General features: G+C 39.6%; 1 protein-coding gene across 4 annotated transcripts in view; it reads left to right on the forward strand.

The window, feature by feature from the left end:
- RALGAPA2 (Ral GTPase activating protein catalytic subunit alpha 2) overlaps positions 1-19,397 on the forward strand; it is a 337,491-nt gene that overhangs the window by 219,916 nt on the left and 98,178 nt on the right. For all 4 annotated transcript variants that reach the window (XM_055265963.2, XM_063634225.1, XM_063634226.1 and 1 more), the window contains 2 exons: positions 9-164; positions 8,234-8,392. In XM_055265963.2, coding sequence (XP_055121938.1) covers positions 9-164; positions 8,234-8,392 — 315 coding nt within the window. The remainder of the gene's footprint in view (positions 1-8; positions 165-8,233; positions 8,393-19,397) is intronic.

Genomic DNA, 19,397 nt, shown 5'->3' on the forward strand with positions numbered 1-19,397 from the left:
TTTGTCAGGTGGATCTCTCCACCCACTGTGGGTTCATGGGTGGCCTTCAGCGCAATGGCAGCACTGGGCAGACGGCCCCTTACTATGCTACCTCAACTGTGGAAGTGATTTTCCACGTTTCCACTCGAATGCCGTCAGACTCAGATGATTCCCTCACCAAAAAGGTAAGGGGTCTCCTCGGGCACCATTCTTAGCTGCCCTGGTTTGTAGGTGAGGCTCTCCTAGGACAGACAAATACAAGGGTAGAACGCACACTGAGATGGTTTCTCTGAACTCTACGACCCTGAGATTAAGGTTTAGGAAAAGAAAGCGTCTTAAGTGTTATTACTTTTGGATCTTCCCTCCCGTGAATATTACCTGATGGAAAATGACATTTTTGATCTCACAGATTGTCAAAGATTACAAAATATGATAACCCTGTACTGGTGGGGCTCTGGGAAAACAGGCCCCTCTGAGGCTTGCTGCGGGGCGATTTGGCAGCATCTGTCAACATAAGTGCAGGTGTGCAGCTGCCCAGCCGCCCCACTGTTGCCCCTTACCTTTTATTCTTCAACTTGCCTCGTGGCCAGTTTTCCTTGGAATTCAAAGGAAACCTTATCCACCCCTGAGGAACCTCCCCCAGGGAACTTGGCCTTTACTTTCCAACCTGCAGGACGTTTGCCTCAGGCAACCCTGTGTTAAAAGCAAGGAGCATCTTAAAAAAAGAGGTATTTAACTCTGGGAAGGAAGCCTCTAATCAGATCCGCTTCCAGATGAGGAGAACGTCTCAGAGCAACTGTGATACGCACTCACCTGGCCTGCTAGCAGGTGGGGAACCTAGAATCCCCACCTTACTCTCTCCCTACCACATAAATGCAAGGGACTGAGGGCAGCACCTCATGTGCTGACCAAGGCTGGCCACTGGGGAGTCTACTGTGGTGGTTATAGCCAGGCCCCAGTGACAGGCAGACCAGGGATCAGATGTATATTCAGTTATTTCATCAACCTGTGCCTCAGTTTTTCATCTATTAAGTGAGATTAAAAACACAACCTATGTTACAGGGTTGTTGAGTGAAGTAAATGAGATAATTCCTATAAAATTGCTTAGCACGGTGCCTGGGAAGATGTCTCTGACCATCATCCCTCATTATTGCCCATTGGTCTAATTGATTCTTTTTTTCCCCCTGCCCCATTAGCCAGATGCTTTATATTGGCCGATTGGCCTCACTGTGCCTGCTTTATTTCTTTATTGCACGGTTTTGCTTTTTCACAAGTGCAGCCACAGATGTCTGGACTATGTACAGGTATACCTTGTTTCATTATGCAGCACTTTCTTGCACTTCACAGGTATTACCTTTTTTACAAATTGGATATTCGTGGCAACCCTTAATCAAACAAGTCTATTGGCACCATTTTTCTAACAGCAGATGCTCATTTGTGTCTCTGCCTCATTTTGTAATTTTCACAATATTTCTAACTTTATTATTATTATTGTTATTCACATGGTGATCTGTAATCAGTGATCTTTGATGTTGCTGTCGTAATTGTTTTGCGGCACCACAAACTGCCCTTATAAGATGGCAAACTTAATTCATACATGTTGGGTGTGTTCTGACTGCTCCACCCACCGGCCGTTCCCCTATGTATCTTCCACTCCTTGGGCCTTCCTATTGCCTGAGCACAATAGTAGTGAAATTAGGCCAATTAATAACCCCATGATGGCCTCAAAGTATTCAAGTGAAAGGAAAAATTGGATGTCTCTCACTTGAAATCAAAAGCTAGGAATGATTAGAAGGCATGTTGAAAGCTGAGATAGGCCAGAAGCTAAACCTCTTTAACCAAACATTTACCCAAGTTTTGAACATAAAGGAAAAGTTTTTGAAGGAAATTAAAAGTGCTACTCCAGTGAACACATGAATGATAAAGAAAACGAAATAGCCTTATTGCTGATACGGAGAAAGTTTTGGTGGTCTGAACATATCAAACCAGCCACAAGATTCCCTTAAGCCAGAGCCTAATCCAGAGCAAGGTCCTACGCTGTTAAATTTTATGAAAGCTGAGAGAGGTGAGGAAGCTGCAGAAGAAAAGTTTGAAGCTTGCCGAGGTTGGTTCATGAAGTTTGAGGAAAGAAGCTGTCTTCATAAAACAAAAGCACAAGGTGAAGCATCAAGTGCTCATGTAGAAGCTGCAGCTTATCCGGAAGTTCTAGCTAAGATCAGTGATGGAGGTGGCTACAGTAAAGAACAGATTTTCGGTGTAGTAAAAACAGCCTTCTATTGGAAGAAGGTTCTATCTACCACTTCCATAACTAGAGAGGAAAAGTTAATGCTTGGTTTCAAAGCTTCAAAGGAACAGACTGACTCTCTTGTTAGGGCTAATGCAGCTGGTAACTTTAAGTTGAAGCCATTGCTCATTTACCATTCCCCAAATTCTAGGGCCCTTATACATTGTGCTAAATCTACTCTACCTGTGCTCTATAAATGGAAAAACAAAACCAGGATGACAGCACGTCTATTTAGAGCATGGTTTACTGAAGATTTAAAGCCCACTGTTGAGACCTACTACTCAGAATAAAAGATTTATTTCAGAGTATTACTGCTCATTGACAATGTACCTCATCACTCAAGAGCTCTGAAGGAGATGTAGTGTTGTTTTTCATGCCTGCTAACACAATATCCATATTCTGCAACTCACAGATCAAGGAGTAATTTCAACTTTCAAGTCTTACTATTTAAGAACTTTCATAAGGCTATGGCTGTCATAGGGAGTGAGTTCTCTGATGGATCTGGCAAAGAACATTGAAAACCTTCTGGAACCAGATTCACCATTCTAGATGCCATTAGGAACATTTGTGATTCATGGCAACAGATCAAGATATCAAGATTCACAGTTTGGATAAAGTAGAGTCCCACCCTCATGGATGACTTTAAAAGATTCAAGACTTCAGTGAAGGAAGTCACTGCACATGTAGCAGAAATAGCGAGAGAACTAGAATTAGAAGTGGAGACTGAAGATGTAGCTGAATTACTGCAATGTTATGATAAAATTTGACTGGATGAAAAGTTGCTTCTTATGGATAAGCAAAGAAAGTGGGTTTCTTGAGAAGGAATCTGTTCTCAGTGATGATGCTATGAACATTGTTGAAATTACAACAAAGGATTTTAGAATATTCCATAAATTTCATTGGTAAAGCAGTGACAGGGTTTGAAAGTATTACTCCAATTTCAAAAGAAGTTATACTGTGGGCAGAATGCTGTCAGACACCATCACATGCTACAGAGAAATCTTTCATGAAAGGAAGAGTCAATCAATGTGGCCATTTCATTATCTTACCTTAAGAAATTGTCACAGCCACCCCAGCCTTCAGCAACCACCACCCTGATCAATTAGCAACCAACAATATCAGGGCAAAACCCTGTACCAGCAAAAAAAGACTACAAGTCACTGAAGGCTTAGATAATCATTAGCATTTTTTAGCAATAAAATTTTTTTATTAATATATGTATGTTAAGAAATAATGCTATTGCACATTTAATAGACTATAGTAAACATAAGTTTTATGCACACTGCTTTCACAGTACACACAAAAGTTTGTATGATTTGCTTTATTGCAATATCTATATTTGCAATATCTAAAAAACCTATTGCAGATATGTCTGAAACCAAGCCTATAATATCTCTGAGCTGTGCCTGTATATGATGGGCAACAGTGCATGTGAAACATCAGAACTCAAGTCATGGCCCAATTACAGACAACTTTCGTAGTGATCAAGTGTCTAGGATGTAGAAAGCACAATTTGCATTCAAAAACTCAGCAGCTCTTTCCCTGTCCTGCCCCAGCATGCTGTAATGACCTCCTGGGGGTGACAGTAGTACTACAGCCAGAAGCGCCGACCATGTGCTGGTTCCCACAGGTCTTGGAGGAGCTGCCTCAGTGTTGGGTTTTGATGGCTGCCCCTGGCTGTAGAGCTCTCAGCAAAGGGAACTCTGCCCTCCAAGAATTCACCAGGATCTCAGACTCTAGTGTAGCTTACCAGGATCCTAAGCTGGGCTCACACGTCTTTTTTATTTGCAGTACATTGTAAATTGTTTCTGCTTTGCAAATGTGTCACCATATTCTATAATTTTCTTATGACTGAGAATTATTTCGTTAAAAGATAAAATTTATATATAAGATATTTTTAAAAATTATTTCTTAAGTAAAGTAGGACTGTTTTTTCTTTTTTGAGAAAAGACATGTTTTCTTGATAAAATGCCAGGCTGTAAATAATGTTCTAAGACTTGGCCTGGTTGAATGATTCCCTACTGTAATAATCAAAATTCAGCTGATACCTTTTGCAGCTCTAAGATTTAGCATCATTAGTGATAAACTCTCTTTATCAGATGTCTCACAGCTAGACTAAAAATCAGTCACAGTAACAGCAGCCCACAGTTCCTTGTCTTATTCTAACTAAATTGTCCCTAACAGCTTAAAAATGAGCTGCAAAATTCTAAAGTGATCCATGCTCTCTTCTGCCCCCATCATGGGGGGACTTTTTCAATTCTGCAATCCAGTTGCAACCCCATACTGAACTCTTGATCCTTCACTGCAGAAATTTGTTAGCTCTAGCTAGATTAGATTTTTCACAGCTAATCTAACTGCTGTAGGGGTTTGCAGAGTGGGGACAGAGCTGTGCTATTGGATTTGTCCAATTCATTTGACTCCAGGACTATAATTGCACTTATGTCTTACAAGGCTTTTATAGCCTCAGGCTGGCCAGCCACATAAAAAACAAATTGGCAGTGATACAGTATGAGTGAAAAGGGATGAAAGGCCCACATTATCAGTCTCCAGGCAGCGCTGTTCTGGCAGGAAGTTTCTTGGTTAATTTACAAATAAAACTTAGATTTTAGGATGGGCACACTGTCAGCTGAACAATGGGGATGTCAGGCCTGACTGTTACTTAGTAAAAGTAGCAGCCGGGCCCACTGAGGAGCAGGAATTCTTCAATCAAACAGACGACTCCTTCTGGAGCCAGCTGGCGATGTAATGCAATTAGTCGAGAAAGGAGGTCAGCCTATTAGGTGTGTACCATGACCAGTGTCACCAGTGGCGTGCAGCCTGGCAGCAGCAACAGACAGAATGGCTTAGGCAAAGGGACTTTAAAACTGTTAGGATGAAAAGTTGTGGGGCCGACATTGATTTCTTAACACTTAAAATCTGAGCATTTGTTCTGAGCCTGATAAGTATCCAGCCATTCTGGAGCCTGTTGTGCAGTTGAAGGAGTAGCTAACATAAACACCGGCTCCATTCCAGAAGGAGACTCATCACTCTTCCCCAGTTACACAGGAACCAGATCAACTTGACTTGTGTGCACTCACCAAACTCACTGGTGGGTTTCTAATTTGAGGGCCTCTAATCCCAGTTCTTCAATACTCACAAAATGATGTCTCTATGATGGACTCTTCTTTAAATTGGGCAACACTTTGAGCTATCCAGAGTATTCTGTATGTTCTGACATGGTTGACAGTTTGCCCAGATGAATTTTATTTATTTTACCTACCTGTTTTCTTATAGGCAAAAGAAGGCATATTTTGCCCAGATTTATCAGCCAATTGCTCCCATGGCCTTAGCTTTTAGTTTTGTGATTTAGCTAATTAAACTGTGACGTATCCAGAAGTCTGAGTCACGTGCCACTGAAAGCAGCTATGAGAAGATGAATATCATATCATTACCACACAAAAATAGCTCTTCCTTAATTACAGAATTGCCACACTGGGAGGATGGGTCTGTTAGTGTGAAACTACCCTCCCTTGCTGTAGTTCTGAGAATACAGATGCAAGTAAAATTAAGAGATACTTACTTAGGTTATGTAATTGAGTAACCCAATTTGAAATGGGAAAGTAACTACAAAACTTCAATAATCATGGTATTACCTCACAGTCAATGTTTTGCAACTAATACCTGTGGATCAAAAGGAGCTATCACAGATACTAGAGCACCAACATCGGGTGGTGGCAGCACGTTTGAGGGGTGTTTAGTAGGTGAGTGTTTCCATTCAGACATTTGTGCAAGTGTTTTACCAAGGGACCCAGAGCCACCCTGAAGCTGGCTGTCTTTGCAGGGTGTGGGCTGTAAGTGTGAACTCTGGGACAGCCCCAGTTCTCACAATTACCTTCTGCAGGTCTCAATTCCCCCTACAGTTCCAGTTAGATACTATTCATATTTCCCTGAAAACATACCTATATTAGGTTCTTGGTGATGCTGGCTACCATGTTTTCACTTCAAAAGGACCGAATTTTAGGAGTGTATTGTAATGTCTTTGCATGTTTTATTAAAAAGGAAAAAGAAAAAGAAAAGCTGTAGCAAATATAGGAATGGAGAAATATAAAGAGATGTTCAGCACTACTAGGAGGCCCAGGGTTGTATTTTGTTTAAAACTATGTAAGGGGTTGGCTATACCTTTTGCCTGCTATTCTTTTACTTTTATATGGGAAGGAGGAAGGAAAAAAATGATGTACTGGGTAATTTTGTCATTAGAAAGTCGTAAATGCCATTAAATTGTTCTGGATCATTGTGACTTGTGCTCAGCACCCGCAGTTGCATTTGTCCCAGAGCCCACATTCAAACACAGTTGAATTGTGCACCCTTATAGGCACAGGTCACTTTTTAAATAATTGGCCTGTACAGTCATTCCCAGAAGTATGAGAGAGTGAAGAATAAACAGGCATTGCAACAGATGAGCTTCGTTTTGTAACCTTATAAATAGAAAAGAGGCTATGTGGGGGTCACCTCAGATTTTCTTTTCATGGTCAAATAGGCTAAAGAAAACTATATTTATGCTAACACGTTTTAAATACATAGTATTCCAGAACATCTTTTTAAAAAATACTTTAAGACAAAACTAAAAATGTTAAATTTGACACATCTCTATTTTATTAAAATGCTTCTGAATTTAGTCATTTTTAATGTTTATCTGTTAGATAAGGAAGCAAGAAATCCTTGTTCATGGTACCGGAGAGCATCCTTCTGCAGTTCCATGTGAGAGAACGAGAATCTCAAATTCCCAGAAGATGTTAGAGGGCCTTACCAGCCTTTGTGGTTTCAGAACTTCAATTTTGGCCAACATTTTAATCTTCATAATCTAGTTTCTTTTAGTCACACTTTGATTCTTTGTCACTTAAGTGATTTCGTGTGCAGCTTTCTGCAGCATAAGATGGTACAGTCATCGTGCAGGAGATTGATCAAGGGTGTTCTTACATCTGGCAGAGCCTGGGCCTGAAAGAACTCTCAAGGGGTCTTGTTTTGGAGAACTTTCTAGTAAGGCCTCCTCAAAGATGCCAGGAGTCTGTGATTTGCTTTCGTTCTTTACAGCCTCTTTGTGTATAAGATGATAAAACAAGTGGGCTGCACTACCAAGCAATGACAGTAAAGTAACTTTGGGTGCAGGCTTAGGTAGCTTTGAAACAGTGGAAATGGCCCTGAATTGGAAGCCCCAGTGCGTGTCCCGGGCCCACTCTGCCACTGCTACTGATGCACCCTCAGGTAGGTGGTGCCTTCACCTTCCTGAGCGCCTGTTTCTTTTTTGTACAATAAGATGAAGATGATGTCATCTACCTCAGAGAGTTAGTGGGAAGATTAAACGAGATAGTATGTGTGAACATGTCTTCTATACAGTAAGCACTCTTTAAATGCTAGGTAGGAGTGTTCTTATCAGACTTAAGCAATAGTTATTCATTTCCTAAGCAAAGGTAATTTTATACATCCTTTTCTTAAAGGTTTGACACAAATCTAGTTTCTTACACATTTGGTAACAATTGTGTTGTAATGGTTTATGTTCTCTTATGTTCATATTCTTATTTTCATAATAACCACTGAATTGAGAGTCTTATAAAGCACAACTGCAATGTGGAATAAAAGACGCGTGTTGTTAATTGTTTAGAAACATCTTCAGCAATATAAAGCATAGGACTCTGACGCAGGAGTTAAATTCCATTAGAAAATAAATTCTTACAAAGGCCTCAGCCCCATCCAGCTGTAATGTGCCTGCGAAGCTCGCATGCCTTATCTTAGTACCAACACATTAAGAAGACAGGCTGTGTTTTTATGCACTTGTGCTTTTTAAAATCCTCACAGAAGAACATCAGTGTTGTAGCCTTTTTTGGTAGTGAAATTTTTTTGGCCTTTGAGTTTTATAATTCAATTTGTAAGCCATGACCCCTCATAAACTGCTGTTATCACCCTGATTAATAAAGAGCCAATTTGCTGTTGCAGCTTCGTCACTTGGGGAATGACGAGGTCCATATCGTCTGGTCTGAACACTCCAGAGACTACCGCAGGGGTATTATCCCAACCGCCTTTGGAGATGTTTCAATCATTATTTACCCAATGAAGAATCACATGTTCTTCATCGCGATAACAAAGAAACCTGAGGTACGTTTTCATTGCATTGTTGTACTGACTCATAAAGCATTTGCCGTGTGATTCACTGTCATTGAAAATCAATGATACAAATATGTTAAAGGGGACTCTCATCCAGTTGAATGTCTTACATATATCTGAATTATGCATGCTTTATAGGAATTAAATATGAATTGGGATTTTCAAAGAATTTTTCATCATGAGCACAAAATTTTATTATTGTATTACTAGGCCTTTTTGGAAATTATATGTCAAATTTATTACTCTGTAAATGTTTTAAGTTTTCTAAATTTTGTACTTTTGAAAAATTGTAACTTGAAATTTTGGGTATGTAGATTAATAATAAGAGTTGAAGGAACCCCATATCACATCTAGCATTTTGTGGAGAACCGTGGGTATGGAATCCAGCCTTGCCTGGTGTATGGGCACTTGCCAAGCCTCTGACTGTGCTAATGGGGTCAATCCTGCAGAATTGCAGGCACGTCCACGAAGAGGCCGGGCCTCTGGAGCACGGCCCACGTGATGAGTTTCAACAATTGGAGCACCTTGCTGCAGAATCAATTCAGCCATGTCAATTGGTATTGATCATGGGAAGAGCTGGAACAATCCAATGATCTGTGTGCTGTGTACTAAATTGGCTGCAGTTTCGATCCTTGTCATACCTTTAGTGGTATTTTAGCCATGCTTTATGTAGCGACTTGTTTTTGTTTTAGAATTACTAATAGAAGGGTGTTTTTAAAGTTCTTAAACATTAGCATATTAAGCCATCCCTCAAGAGGAATGACTTTGTGTTTTTCAGCTTGATAGTAAGTATAATCTTCATTTTCATTTCAAGTTGTTCTCCTGAAGGAGATGAAAGTTACCCTTCTGAAAACTCTCTTTTAAAGCTTTGAAATAATAGGCAACAGATTTATTGTTCATATTGGGATTTATGACCTAATCTAAAGGGTTGAAGTTGTGAGGATTAAATGAGCTAGTAAATAGAAAGTGCTTCAAACAGTGCCTGATCCAGAGTAAAAGCTACTTAAGTGTTAGCTATTATTATTATTATTGTTGCTGTTGTTTTTTGTTATTACTACTATGGAGAGAGAATACTTAATGAATTCCAAGTTTAACATGCTTATTATTCTCAGAATAGATGCATTGTGGGTCAACTCCTGAATTCATAAAAGTCCCATTCTGGCTGTTGCAAAGCCTGACATAAAGGGAACCCTCTTTTCTATTGAGGGAACACAGATGCCAAAAGTCACTTCATATTAAATATTTGCATCATTTTTTATTCTGATCTCCATGTGCGTGAAGTTTTCAGTTTTGTGTATGAAAATGGCTCTTAGTGCTAACATTTGTATTTGTCCATGAAGAGCACTACTTTAAAGAATTAAACTGAAAATTTTAATATAAGGGAACCAGTGAATTTAGTGTCTTATAGCTTTCAAAAAGAGGAAATGTGTTTCTTTAATATTTAGTATGGATTAATTGGCTTTATTAGCTCATTTTCAACAATGGGCCTCTAAAATGACATTTAATGTCCTAAAAATGTCACCTTTATTTTTAAATAAAAAACATACAAGGCATTTTAATTCACTTTATAGAATCAAAAGTGATTTTTTAAAAAGGTAGTACACTTATAATACATGAATATAATTATTAACATACCTTATAAACTTCCTTATAAAATGTTTGCACATTTTATGAATTTGGCTAAAATTCTGACAAGAGGAATTGAGCAAATCGCTTTTTTAATATTTTAATTCAAAAAGCCTAAAGGGAAGAAGAGAATAATGGCCAACTGGAAATTTAGTATTATCCTTACATTTAAAGTACAAACCATTACAATGTAATAAAATTAATCCAGACATTTCCAGGGCAAGTGTGGCTGACCTTTTGTTCACCAACCACTGACCCCAGGGTGAATGCAAGAGGCTTGCGGAGAGAAAGTCTGTTTGTTTGGCTTCAGTCCCTGGTATTTAAATTGCATTCCCTAATCAAATGAAAAGGCTGTCCTCTCTATCAGGTTACAGAATCCATGGCAACATTTGGCCTTTTATATCCATAATGTTAGCCTTTTTGTTTGCATCTAAGTAGAGACACCTGGAGCAATGTTAACATTAACCGATTTAGCATTAATAGCTTCATTATATAAGAATTTCTGATCAGATAGCTGTTACTTTTGTTATATTGCTTCAGCTTGTACTGTTGTCATTTTTTATCTCCCTGCTTGGCAACCAGGCAATGATTTGCAAATTTTTTTTGTCTTGATTAATTAAGCAATATAATTATCAGTAACCGTGATGCAGTCTTTGCTCAACAAAGCTTCTGAGAGAAAACAATGGTAAGTCTGTTAGTATGAATGCATTCCACGCGTCCCAGATGCATGAGGATATTACGGACAATGAGGGGAAAGGCCGCCTGTGAGCGAGGACAAAGGGTGCCACGCAGACTCGACACACTGCACATACCGCCAGGGACATGCTGCGGGCTCCCTGGGACACAGACGCCTCGTTAGATTACAGCTAGTCAGCAGAGATTAATTCTCAGCCATTTGGTACAATAATTTACCCATTCCCCAGCCTTTTAACTAGTGCTCCTTACTGTGGAAGGGAAGGCTTTGTACTCAAAAGGTTTATTTAACCTTGCCTACTTTTAGGGATCTCCACCAAAATCATTATTTTTTTCTTAGAAATTGTAATGACGCAGCTGCTTGAAGTTAAGGAATATTCCTTTTGAAGGACAGGATATGCATAAGTTTCCAAAATTGTAGGTAGAGTCAAAGGCATTCTTTTAGCACCTGTATATTTCATCTGAGTATAGTATGACTCTGTGGTCTAAGTACATTTATTTTACTGTTCTCTGGGCAGCCATACTCCTCTAAGAATAATTTTAATCCTTTTTTGGGAGAAAAAAAAAAAACCTCATCAGTACACAAAAGTCTTGCTCATTGGATAGAGTCATGCATATTCAAATTGTACTTTCATTCACTCGGCCTCATTAATAGCGTATGTAATAATGTAGGGCTATTTGTAATACAAGCTTACAGGCAGCATTGCTTCCAAGTCCTTTGAAATTTAACATATTTCGCTTTTTCATTCCATACACCTCCCTTAAATATACAAATTATGCGCCTGGCAGAATCCGCCTCCTCTTAATAATACACAGCATTTGTGAAATGGTATGTTGAAGAAGTGTGGGTGTGCTTGTGTGAAGGCATAAAACCCTCTCATCTGAGTGGGCCTGTTCACTTCTTGAGCTTTGTATTGAACTTCTTTTTTTTCATTAAAAAAAAAAAAATCAGTGTGCTTAGCAGCATCATTCCATTGTTAAATTACTTTCAAAATAAGTCTATCTCCATAAACATTGACACAATCATTCTTTGGTCACAGAAAAGAAATGTGTTATTGTTAGACTTATGTTTTTTCCAGCTTTTATTACTAAGTCAGCAGTCAAGGAAAGACTTGCATATAGAGCAGAATGTGAGTGATTCAAGGGGTTTGTTAAAATGCCAGAGTTGTTCTTCAGAAAAGTGTTTCATAGAGCTTCCACACTGCAGTGAGTACCCGTGCTGCTTTCCCTCTCTTTCAGTATCTGGAAGGTAATATTGGTGTTCAAAGTGTTTGCCTTCAGAAATTTGCGAAGGTAAGTTTTAGTGGCTTGGGCATGTTTATTTCCAGGCATAGTAGTGACTGGCTGGGGACCAGTCGACCAGAGGGTAGATGTTTAGAAGCAGCCTTGAGCAGGAGCAGTTGAGACAAGAGGAAGTTTTGGTGAAGTGTCCTCCTCTTCACCTCAACCAGAGTGTCCCTTTTGTAAATGGAAAATATGCTAATGTCCTCTGAACTCTACTTACTCAGCCCTGGTACATATGAGCATGGAGAAAAAAAACGATAGTGATTCAGCGATTTCTGAAAAGCATAGGAGGGGAAGTAGTAAGACAGGAGATGGGACACCAGAATTCCAGTTCTAAGCCTACCACAAGATGGTAGGTGTCTTGGGCAGATCTTTCTGTTTCTTTGAATCTTAGCTTCCTCAGCTGTGAAATGCTGGTTGAGAACCAAGACTTCTGTGTAGTCCTTACAGGGATTCTAAATGCCTTTTTTCTTTGGATCCTCTTGTTCCTAGCTGCCCGTACCTTTCCTTAAGTTGTCCTGACTATCCCCAGAGCATCATATAAGTAGTCGCTGTCTCTCTTGAAGGTTCAGCAGCTATTGTGAGTGAGTGAGTGTGTCTGTGTGTATGTGTGTGTGTGTGTGTTCATGTGTGTTCATGCATCCCTCTTCGGGGTGACATCTAGCCCAGGACCTGTACCTGGAGCAGGTGCCCAGAAATGCTGGGAAAAGGCTGTTGTGCCAGAAGTTGCAAGAGCATTTGCACATGGGAGGCTGAGAGGAGCCTAGGATTGGCACTGAGTTTGAAAGGAAGTCTTTTAAGCTTACTAGTGTGGCCTCACGGTATAGGGAGAGTGTTTGACTTTGCAACATGGTTATGTAAATTTCTTTCTTTTCATTTTATATGTACAGTTTTCTTAAATATTTATCCCAATCACAGCCAACTAACCTGTTTAAGATTAAATCGTGCCCTTTAAAATGCTCTGGGAACTTCTCAGGGAAAATAAATTGTTAACCTTTGATTGAATATACAAAGAATTATTTATTTAGAAAAGATCATTGAAAATACCAAACAACCAGAATGTACTAAAATAGGTTATTAAATGGATTACTATGTTATGTTCTGTTTGGGTAATTTATTATTATTGTTATTAGCATTATTTTTAGTAAAGGAATGACATTGAGAACTATGTGAAAAGGCATCTGTCATTTGCAGATGTTAAATTAAAATCAAATTTCTTCTCTAATTCATTGCCACTTCTAATTAGAGGAATTCCCTAGATACAGGGGATTTGTATTATTCCTTTTGTCCAGTTTTTGAAAGACTGAGTCACCCACGAGCAGTTGCTGAAGAATACTAAAGAATGTTTATTTATACAATAAGCCTTGATACAGATGGAAGAAAATCTATAGTCTATTATTATTAGCTCTTAGCTGCTGTTTTATCTTTCACAACAATTTGACTTTTGAGAATTTCTTCTCAACTGATTTTCCTCAGAAGTTGACGTTGTTTCCCCTTTCTTAAGTTGATCTTTGCATATACATCTTCTTATTTGCTTTATCTTCTCTCCTTTGGCCAGCCAGAGCCAGCCTGTGTAAATGCATACCAAATGGCAAATGGTAGTGTAAGAAAGCAAGGCAGCTCTCATTCCCTGCCTCTGAGCTACTCAGTAGGAAGGGCCTTTTGGCTCAAGAGACAGCACACTCCCCAGACCCCTTGGCGTGCGACTGCCTAGGTTCCTGCACACAGGTGCACACAATGTCAGCCACTCAGCCCAGCAAGGAAGATGGGTGTCCAGAGCACACAGAACTTTTCTGTGAAAACGAAGGAGCACTTATTGCCCCAAATCAGATAATTTATCTTTACAGTAGTATTTTCTGTGCTATACTTGAAATGTATTAGTTTGTTGTTGTTGGGTTTTTTGCTCTTGCTTTTTTTTCATGAATACTTTCATTACAACTCCACCTCACCGATTACTGGACTGCTTTTAGTATAAGCCATAAGAGGAAGTACACTTATTTTTTTTATATAGAATATTTTTTAAATAAACGCTCTGAAGTGTGGTGTTACTGAAGATAGAAGGAAGAAAGGGTTATTCTTTTTTTCTTATTTCTTATTTGAACCTGGCAACACGAATGATCTTAGACTATGAGTAGATTCTTAATTTTCCTTTTTGGAACTGAAACGCCTGTGTTTTCTACCAGTACTGTTGTAGAGGGAAAGCTCATTATTAGTCATCACTAGTAGAACAGTCTCCTCCTTCTTAGCTCCCATGTGAATTCTCATAAGTCCAACTGCTTCCTCTGTGCTGTAGACACCGATATCAAAATAGCTTTGCCCAATCTTTGCAGTTTTTAAATCTTTATGTTTTAATTGTGGAACATTTTCCTCAAACCCACCAAACAAAACTATGGCAGTGGAAGAAGGCTACTCAGGATCCCAAGGCCACTCCCGTCACCCTTCCCCTGGCCTTTCATGCATCTCCATGAAGCAAAAGACAGATGGTCACAAGAGATCTTATTCTAGAAATGTCGAAAGGAGCAACAGATTTGGTTAATGCCCAGCAATCAGTCCCTTGGGAACAGGAGTGCTTCATTCAGTCAAGCAGGCAACGTCTATCTGTTGAGGCTGCTTCATGCCAGGTACTGTGTCAAGGGCTGGGGGTCCCACTCTCCTGGGATCTAAATTTTAGTAAGGGAGATGGCCAGTAAATAAGTAAATAAATGGTTGAGCCGAGACTCTTTTATAGGAATGGGTATTTCAAAGAAAGTAAAGCAGAGTGATAGAATGGGCAGGAAGGAGGCTGCTTTATATATATATATATATATATATATATATATATATATATATATATATTTTATTATACTTTAGGTTTTAGGGTACATGTGCACAATGTGCAGGTTTGTTACATATGTATCCATGTGCCATGTTGATTTCCTGCACCCATTAACTCGTCATTTAGCATTAGGTATATCTCCTAATGCTGTCCCTCCCCCCTCCCCCCACCACACAACAGTCCCTGGAGTGTGATGTTCCCCTTCCTGTGTCCATGAGTTCTCATTGTTCAATTCCCACCTATGAGTGAGAACATGCAGTGTTTGGTTTTTTGTCCTTGCAATAGTTTACTGAGAATGATGTTTTCCAGTTTCATCCATGTCCCTACAAAGGACATGAACTCATCATTTTTTATGGCTGCATAGTATTCCATGGTGTATATGTGCCACATTTTCTTAATCCAGTCTATCGTTGTTGGACATTTGGGTTGGTTCCAACTCTTTGCTATTGTGAATAGTGCCACAATAAACATACGTGTACATGTGTCTTTATAGCAGCATGATTTATAGTCCTTTGGGTATATACCCAGTAATGGGATGGCTGGGTCAAATGGTATTTCTAGTTCTAGATCCCTGAGGAATTGCCACACTGACTTCCACAATGGTTGAACTAGTTTACAGTCCCACCAACAGTGTAAAAGTGTTCCTATTTCTCCACATCCTCTCCAGCACCTGTTGTTTCCTGACTTTTTAATGATGGCCATTCTAACTAGTGTGAGATGGTATCTCACTGTGGTTTTGATTTGCATTTCTCTGATGGCCAGTGAGGAGGCTGCTTTAATTCAGATAGGGAGATGTCTGGTTTCCAGTCAGTATGTAGGGAGCTTGATAGTAATCACTGCCATCCTCACAGCAAAAAAAGGAACAAGCTGATAATCAGCAGTTAACTGATAATCAATCAGTTCTTCTTAGATTCATCAGATAATTGAAATGACCAGGCAAACCCCTGTCCCTAAAGTTAGAGAGACAGACAGGCAGATACAGAGAATCACAGCTTATCAGAACAGAAGCCCAGGAGCAGAAACCTCTGGGAAACCAATACCACAGTAGGAATACTTAAATTATAATTCACCAATTGCAGGAGGCTTAGTGTGGGCAAATCTGAGAGTTAAATAGAGTCAAGTGGGGCTGGCTGACAATCCCCCACACTTTTATGAGTTCTACCTCTATGATACCTACCAGGTTCTCACAGTAAAAACGAGGAAAATCCCCTCTTTGGCAGAAAAAGGGAGAAAGCAGTCATTTGGAAATACAGTTGACCTTTCAGCAACATGGGTTTGAACTGTGTGGGTCCACCTACACATGGATTTTTTTCAACCAAACACAGATGGAAAATATACAGTATTTGTGGGAGACGAAACCCATGTAAATGGAGGGCTGACTTTTGGTATTTGTGGGCCAATTGTGGGAATTAAGTATGCTTGAATTTTGGCATGCACAGGGGTGGGGCATTGGTTCTGGAAGCAGTTCCCCTCATATACCTAGGTATGACTATATACCCAAAGTATTTTGTTCTTAACAAAGTCTGCCCTCAAGAGAAACTTTTTTTTTTTTTTTTGAGACCGAGTCTGGCTCTGTCACCCAGGCTAGAGTGCAGTGGCATGATCTCAGCTCACTGCAACCTCTGCCTCCAGGGCTCAAGCAATCCTCGCACCTCAGCCTCCTGAGTAGCTGGGACTAAAGGCGTATGCCACCATGCCTGGCTAAGTTTTGTGTGTTTTTTTTGAGAAAGCGGGATTTCACCATGTTGCCCAGGCTAGTCTCAAACTCCTGAACTCAAGTGATCCACTCACCTCAGCCTCCCAAAGTGCTGATATTACAGGCATGAGCCACTGTGCCCAGCCAAGAGAAACTATTTGAACACAACCTGTCTGGCCTGGGGGAAGGGAAACACTTAATACCAATGCCCTCTAGTCTCCTATCTCATCTAAGTTGGAATTGGAAGGAGACAAGAAAACAAAACTGAGAAGCACTTTTGAAGGTCACAGTCCAGGGGCACAGGCTCACTGAAAGACTGAGACCTAATCCTAGGACTATAGAATGCTTCCTCTTCTCCATACCTAACTACGATATCAGAAGGGCTTTTGTATAGTAACAGGGAGTACAGCTGAAAGAACTGCACATCCCAGATCTTATTTAAGAAAAGTTATGTAAAAAAGCCTAGAAATAACATGGGTGATAAAAGCAAGGTCATTCAAAGAAATTTTAACCTCTGACATCTACAGCTATAGAAAACAAGAAGCACGGCCTGTTAGCCAATTAAACGTAAAACCCCACATTTGAGGCCTGATTACTTCAGTTCATTTTACCTGATACATCATATCCAGCTTTCAACAAAAAGTACAAGGCACACTAAAAGGCAAAATAAACAATTCTAAGAGACAGAGCAGGTATCAAAACCAGACTCAAATATGGCAGAGATTTTAGAATAATCAGATTGACAATTTAAAATAACTATGATTAATATGCTAAGGATACTAATGGAAAAAGTGGACAACATATAAGAAGAGATGGCTAATGTAAATAGAGAGATAGGCACTCCAAGAAATAATTAAAATGAAATGCTAGAAACCAAAAACCCTATGACAGAAACAAAGAATGCCTGATGGGCTCATGAGTAAACTGGGCATGGCCAAGGAGAGGAATTGTGAGCCTGAGGATGTGTCAGTAGAAACCGTGAAACCGTGAAACTGGAATGTAGAGGGGAGAAAAGGTTGAAAAACATCTGAACAGAACTTCCAAGACCTGTGTGACAATCACAAAAGATGTAACAACATGTAATGAGAATACAAGGAAGAGAAAGGAGAAGAAATATTGGAAATTGTCATGGCTGAGAATTTTTCAAAATTATTGACAGATCCAGGAAGCACCAGGAGCACCAAGGAGAATAAATATCAAAATGTCTATACCTAGGTACATACAAAGCACAGAAAACCAAAAACGAAGAGAAAATCTTGAAAGGAGCCAGAGGGCTCCTATGCTGGTACCAGTAGCTGCAGAAGAGCAAGGGTAATAAATAGGGCTTCTCTTCAGAAACTGAGCAATCAAGAAGAGAGTGGCATAATATATTTAAAGTGTTGAAAGGAAAAAACAAAAACAAAAAACTACCAACCTAGAATTCTGTATCCAGAGAAATTATCCTTCAAAAGTGAAGGAGAAAGAACTTCTCAGACAAAAGTTGAGGGAATATGTGATTAGTAGACCTGCCTTAACTGTCCTTCATCATCAAAAAAAAAAAAAATTATATAAGTCATAAAGATGGACTCACCTAAAGAAGGGAAAAGCTTTAGAGAAGGAAGAAATGTAGGTAAAATGAAATCTTTTTTTTATTCTTTTTTTGAAACAGACTGTCAGTCTGTTGTCCAGGCTGGAGTATAGTGGCATGATCATGGCTCACTGCAACCTGGACCTCCCCAGGCTCAGGTGATCCTCCTACCTCGGCTTCCTGGATAGCTGGGACTACAGGCACACACCACCATGCCTGGCTAATTTTGTGTTTTTTCTAGAGACAGGGTTTTGCCATGATGCCCAGGCTGGTCTTGAACTCCTGGGCTCAAGTGATCTGGTCATCTTGGCCTCCCAAAATGCTGGGATTACAGGCATGAGCCACCACACCCAGCCCTTTTCTTATTCTTAATTGATCTAACAGATAACAATATCTTCTAGATAATAATAGCAACCAATATTTCATGCTTATAGCATATGGATAAGTAATAAATTATAGCAATGTTATACGGATAGGAGGGAGGAATTGGGAATACTCTCTTATAAGGAACTTCCACTACCTATGAAGCAGTATAGTGTTATTTGAAAGTGGATTTGTGTTAGTTATAAATGTATTTTCAAACTCAGGGCAACCACCAATAAAACGTTTTTAAAAGAATTATGCCGAGAGAGGAGAAAAATTGACTCATATAAAATTCTCACTTAAAACTAGAGAAGGCAGCAAATGAGTGGAAGACCAAAAAAGAAAACAAAGAATAAGGACAATGAATAAAATACATGTCAGTGGTCTTAAATATATCAATTAAAAGAGACTGTCAGAGTGGGTGCCAAAGAAGCCAAGACCCAACTATTTATGTTGTCTACAGGAGACCCACTTTAAATATGAAGACACAGATTAAAAGTAAAGGGATGGAGAAAGATATACCATGCTCACACCAATCAAAGAAAGCTGGAATAACTATATTAATTTCAGATGGAGCTAACATCAGAGCAGGGAAAATTATCAGGGGTACAGGGGACGTTACATAGCAGAACCTGCAAGGCCACAGTGAGGAGTTGGCCCAAATCCTGAACTTGATGAACTAAAGCAGGGGTGTCCAATCTTTTGCCTTCCAAGGGCCACATTGGAAAAAGAATTATCTTGGGCCACACATAAAATACACTAACACTAATAGTAGCTAATGACCTTAAAAAAAATTGCAAAAAAAAAAAATCTCATAATGTTTTAAGAAAGTTCCGAATTTGTGTTGGGCCACATTCAAAGTCATCCAGGGCCGCATGTGGCCCACAGGCCATGGGTTGCACAAGCTTAAGCTACAGCAAATCAGTTAGCCCCTCTAGCCTTCATCTCTTCC

The sequence above is a fragment of the Symphalangus syndactylus genome, chromosome 24 (genome assembly GCF_028878055.3).
Source record: "Symphalangus syndactylus isolate Jambi chromosome 24, NHGRI_mSymSyn1-v2.1_pri, whole genome shotgun sequence".
In the NCBI taxonomy this organism is placed as follows: Eukaryota; Metazoa; Chordata; class Mammalia; order Primates; family Hylobatidae; genus Symphalangus; species Symphalangus syndactylus.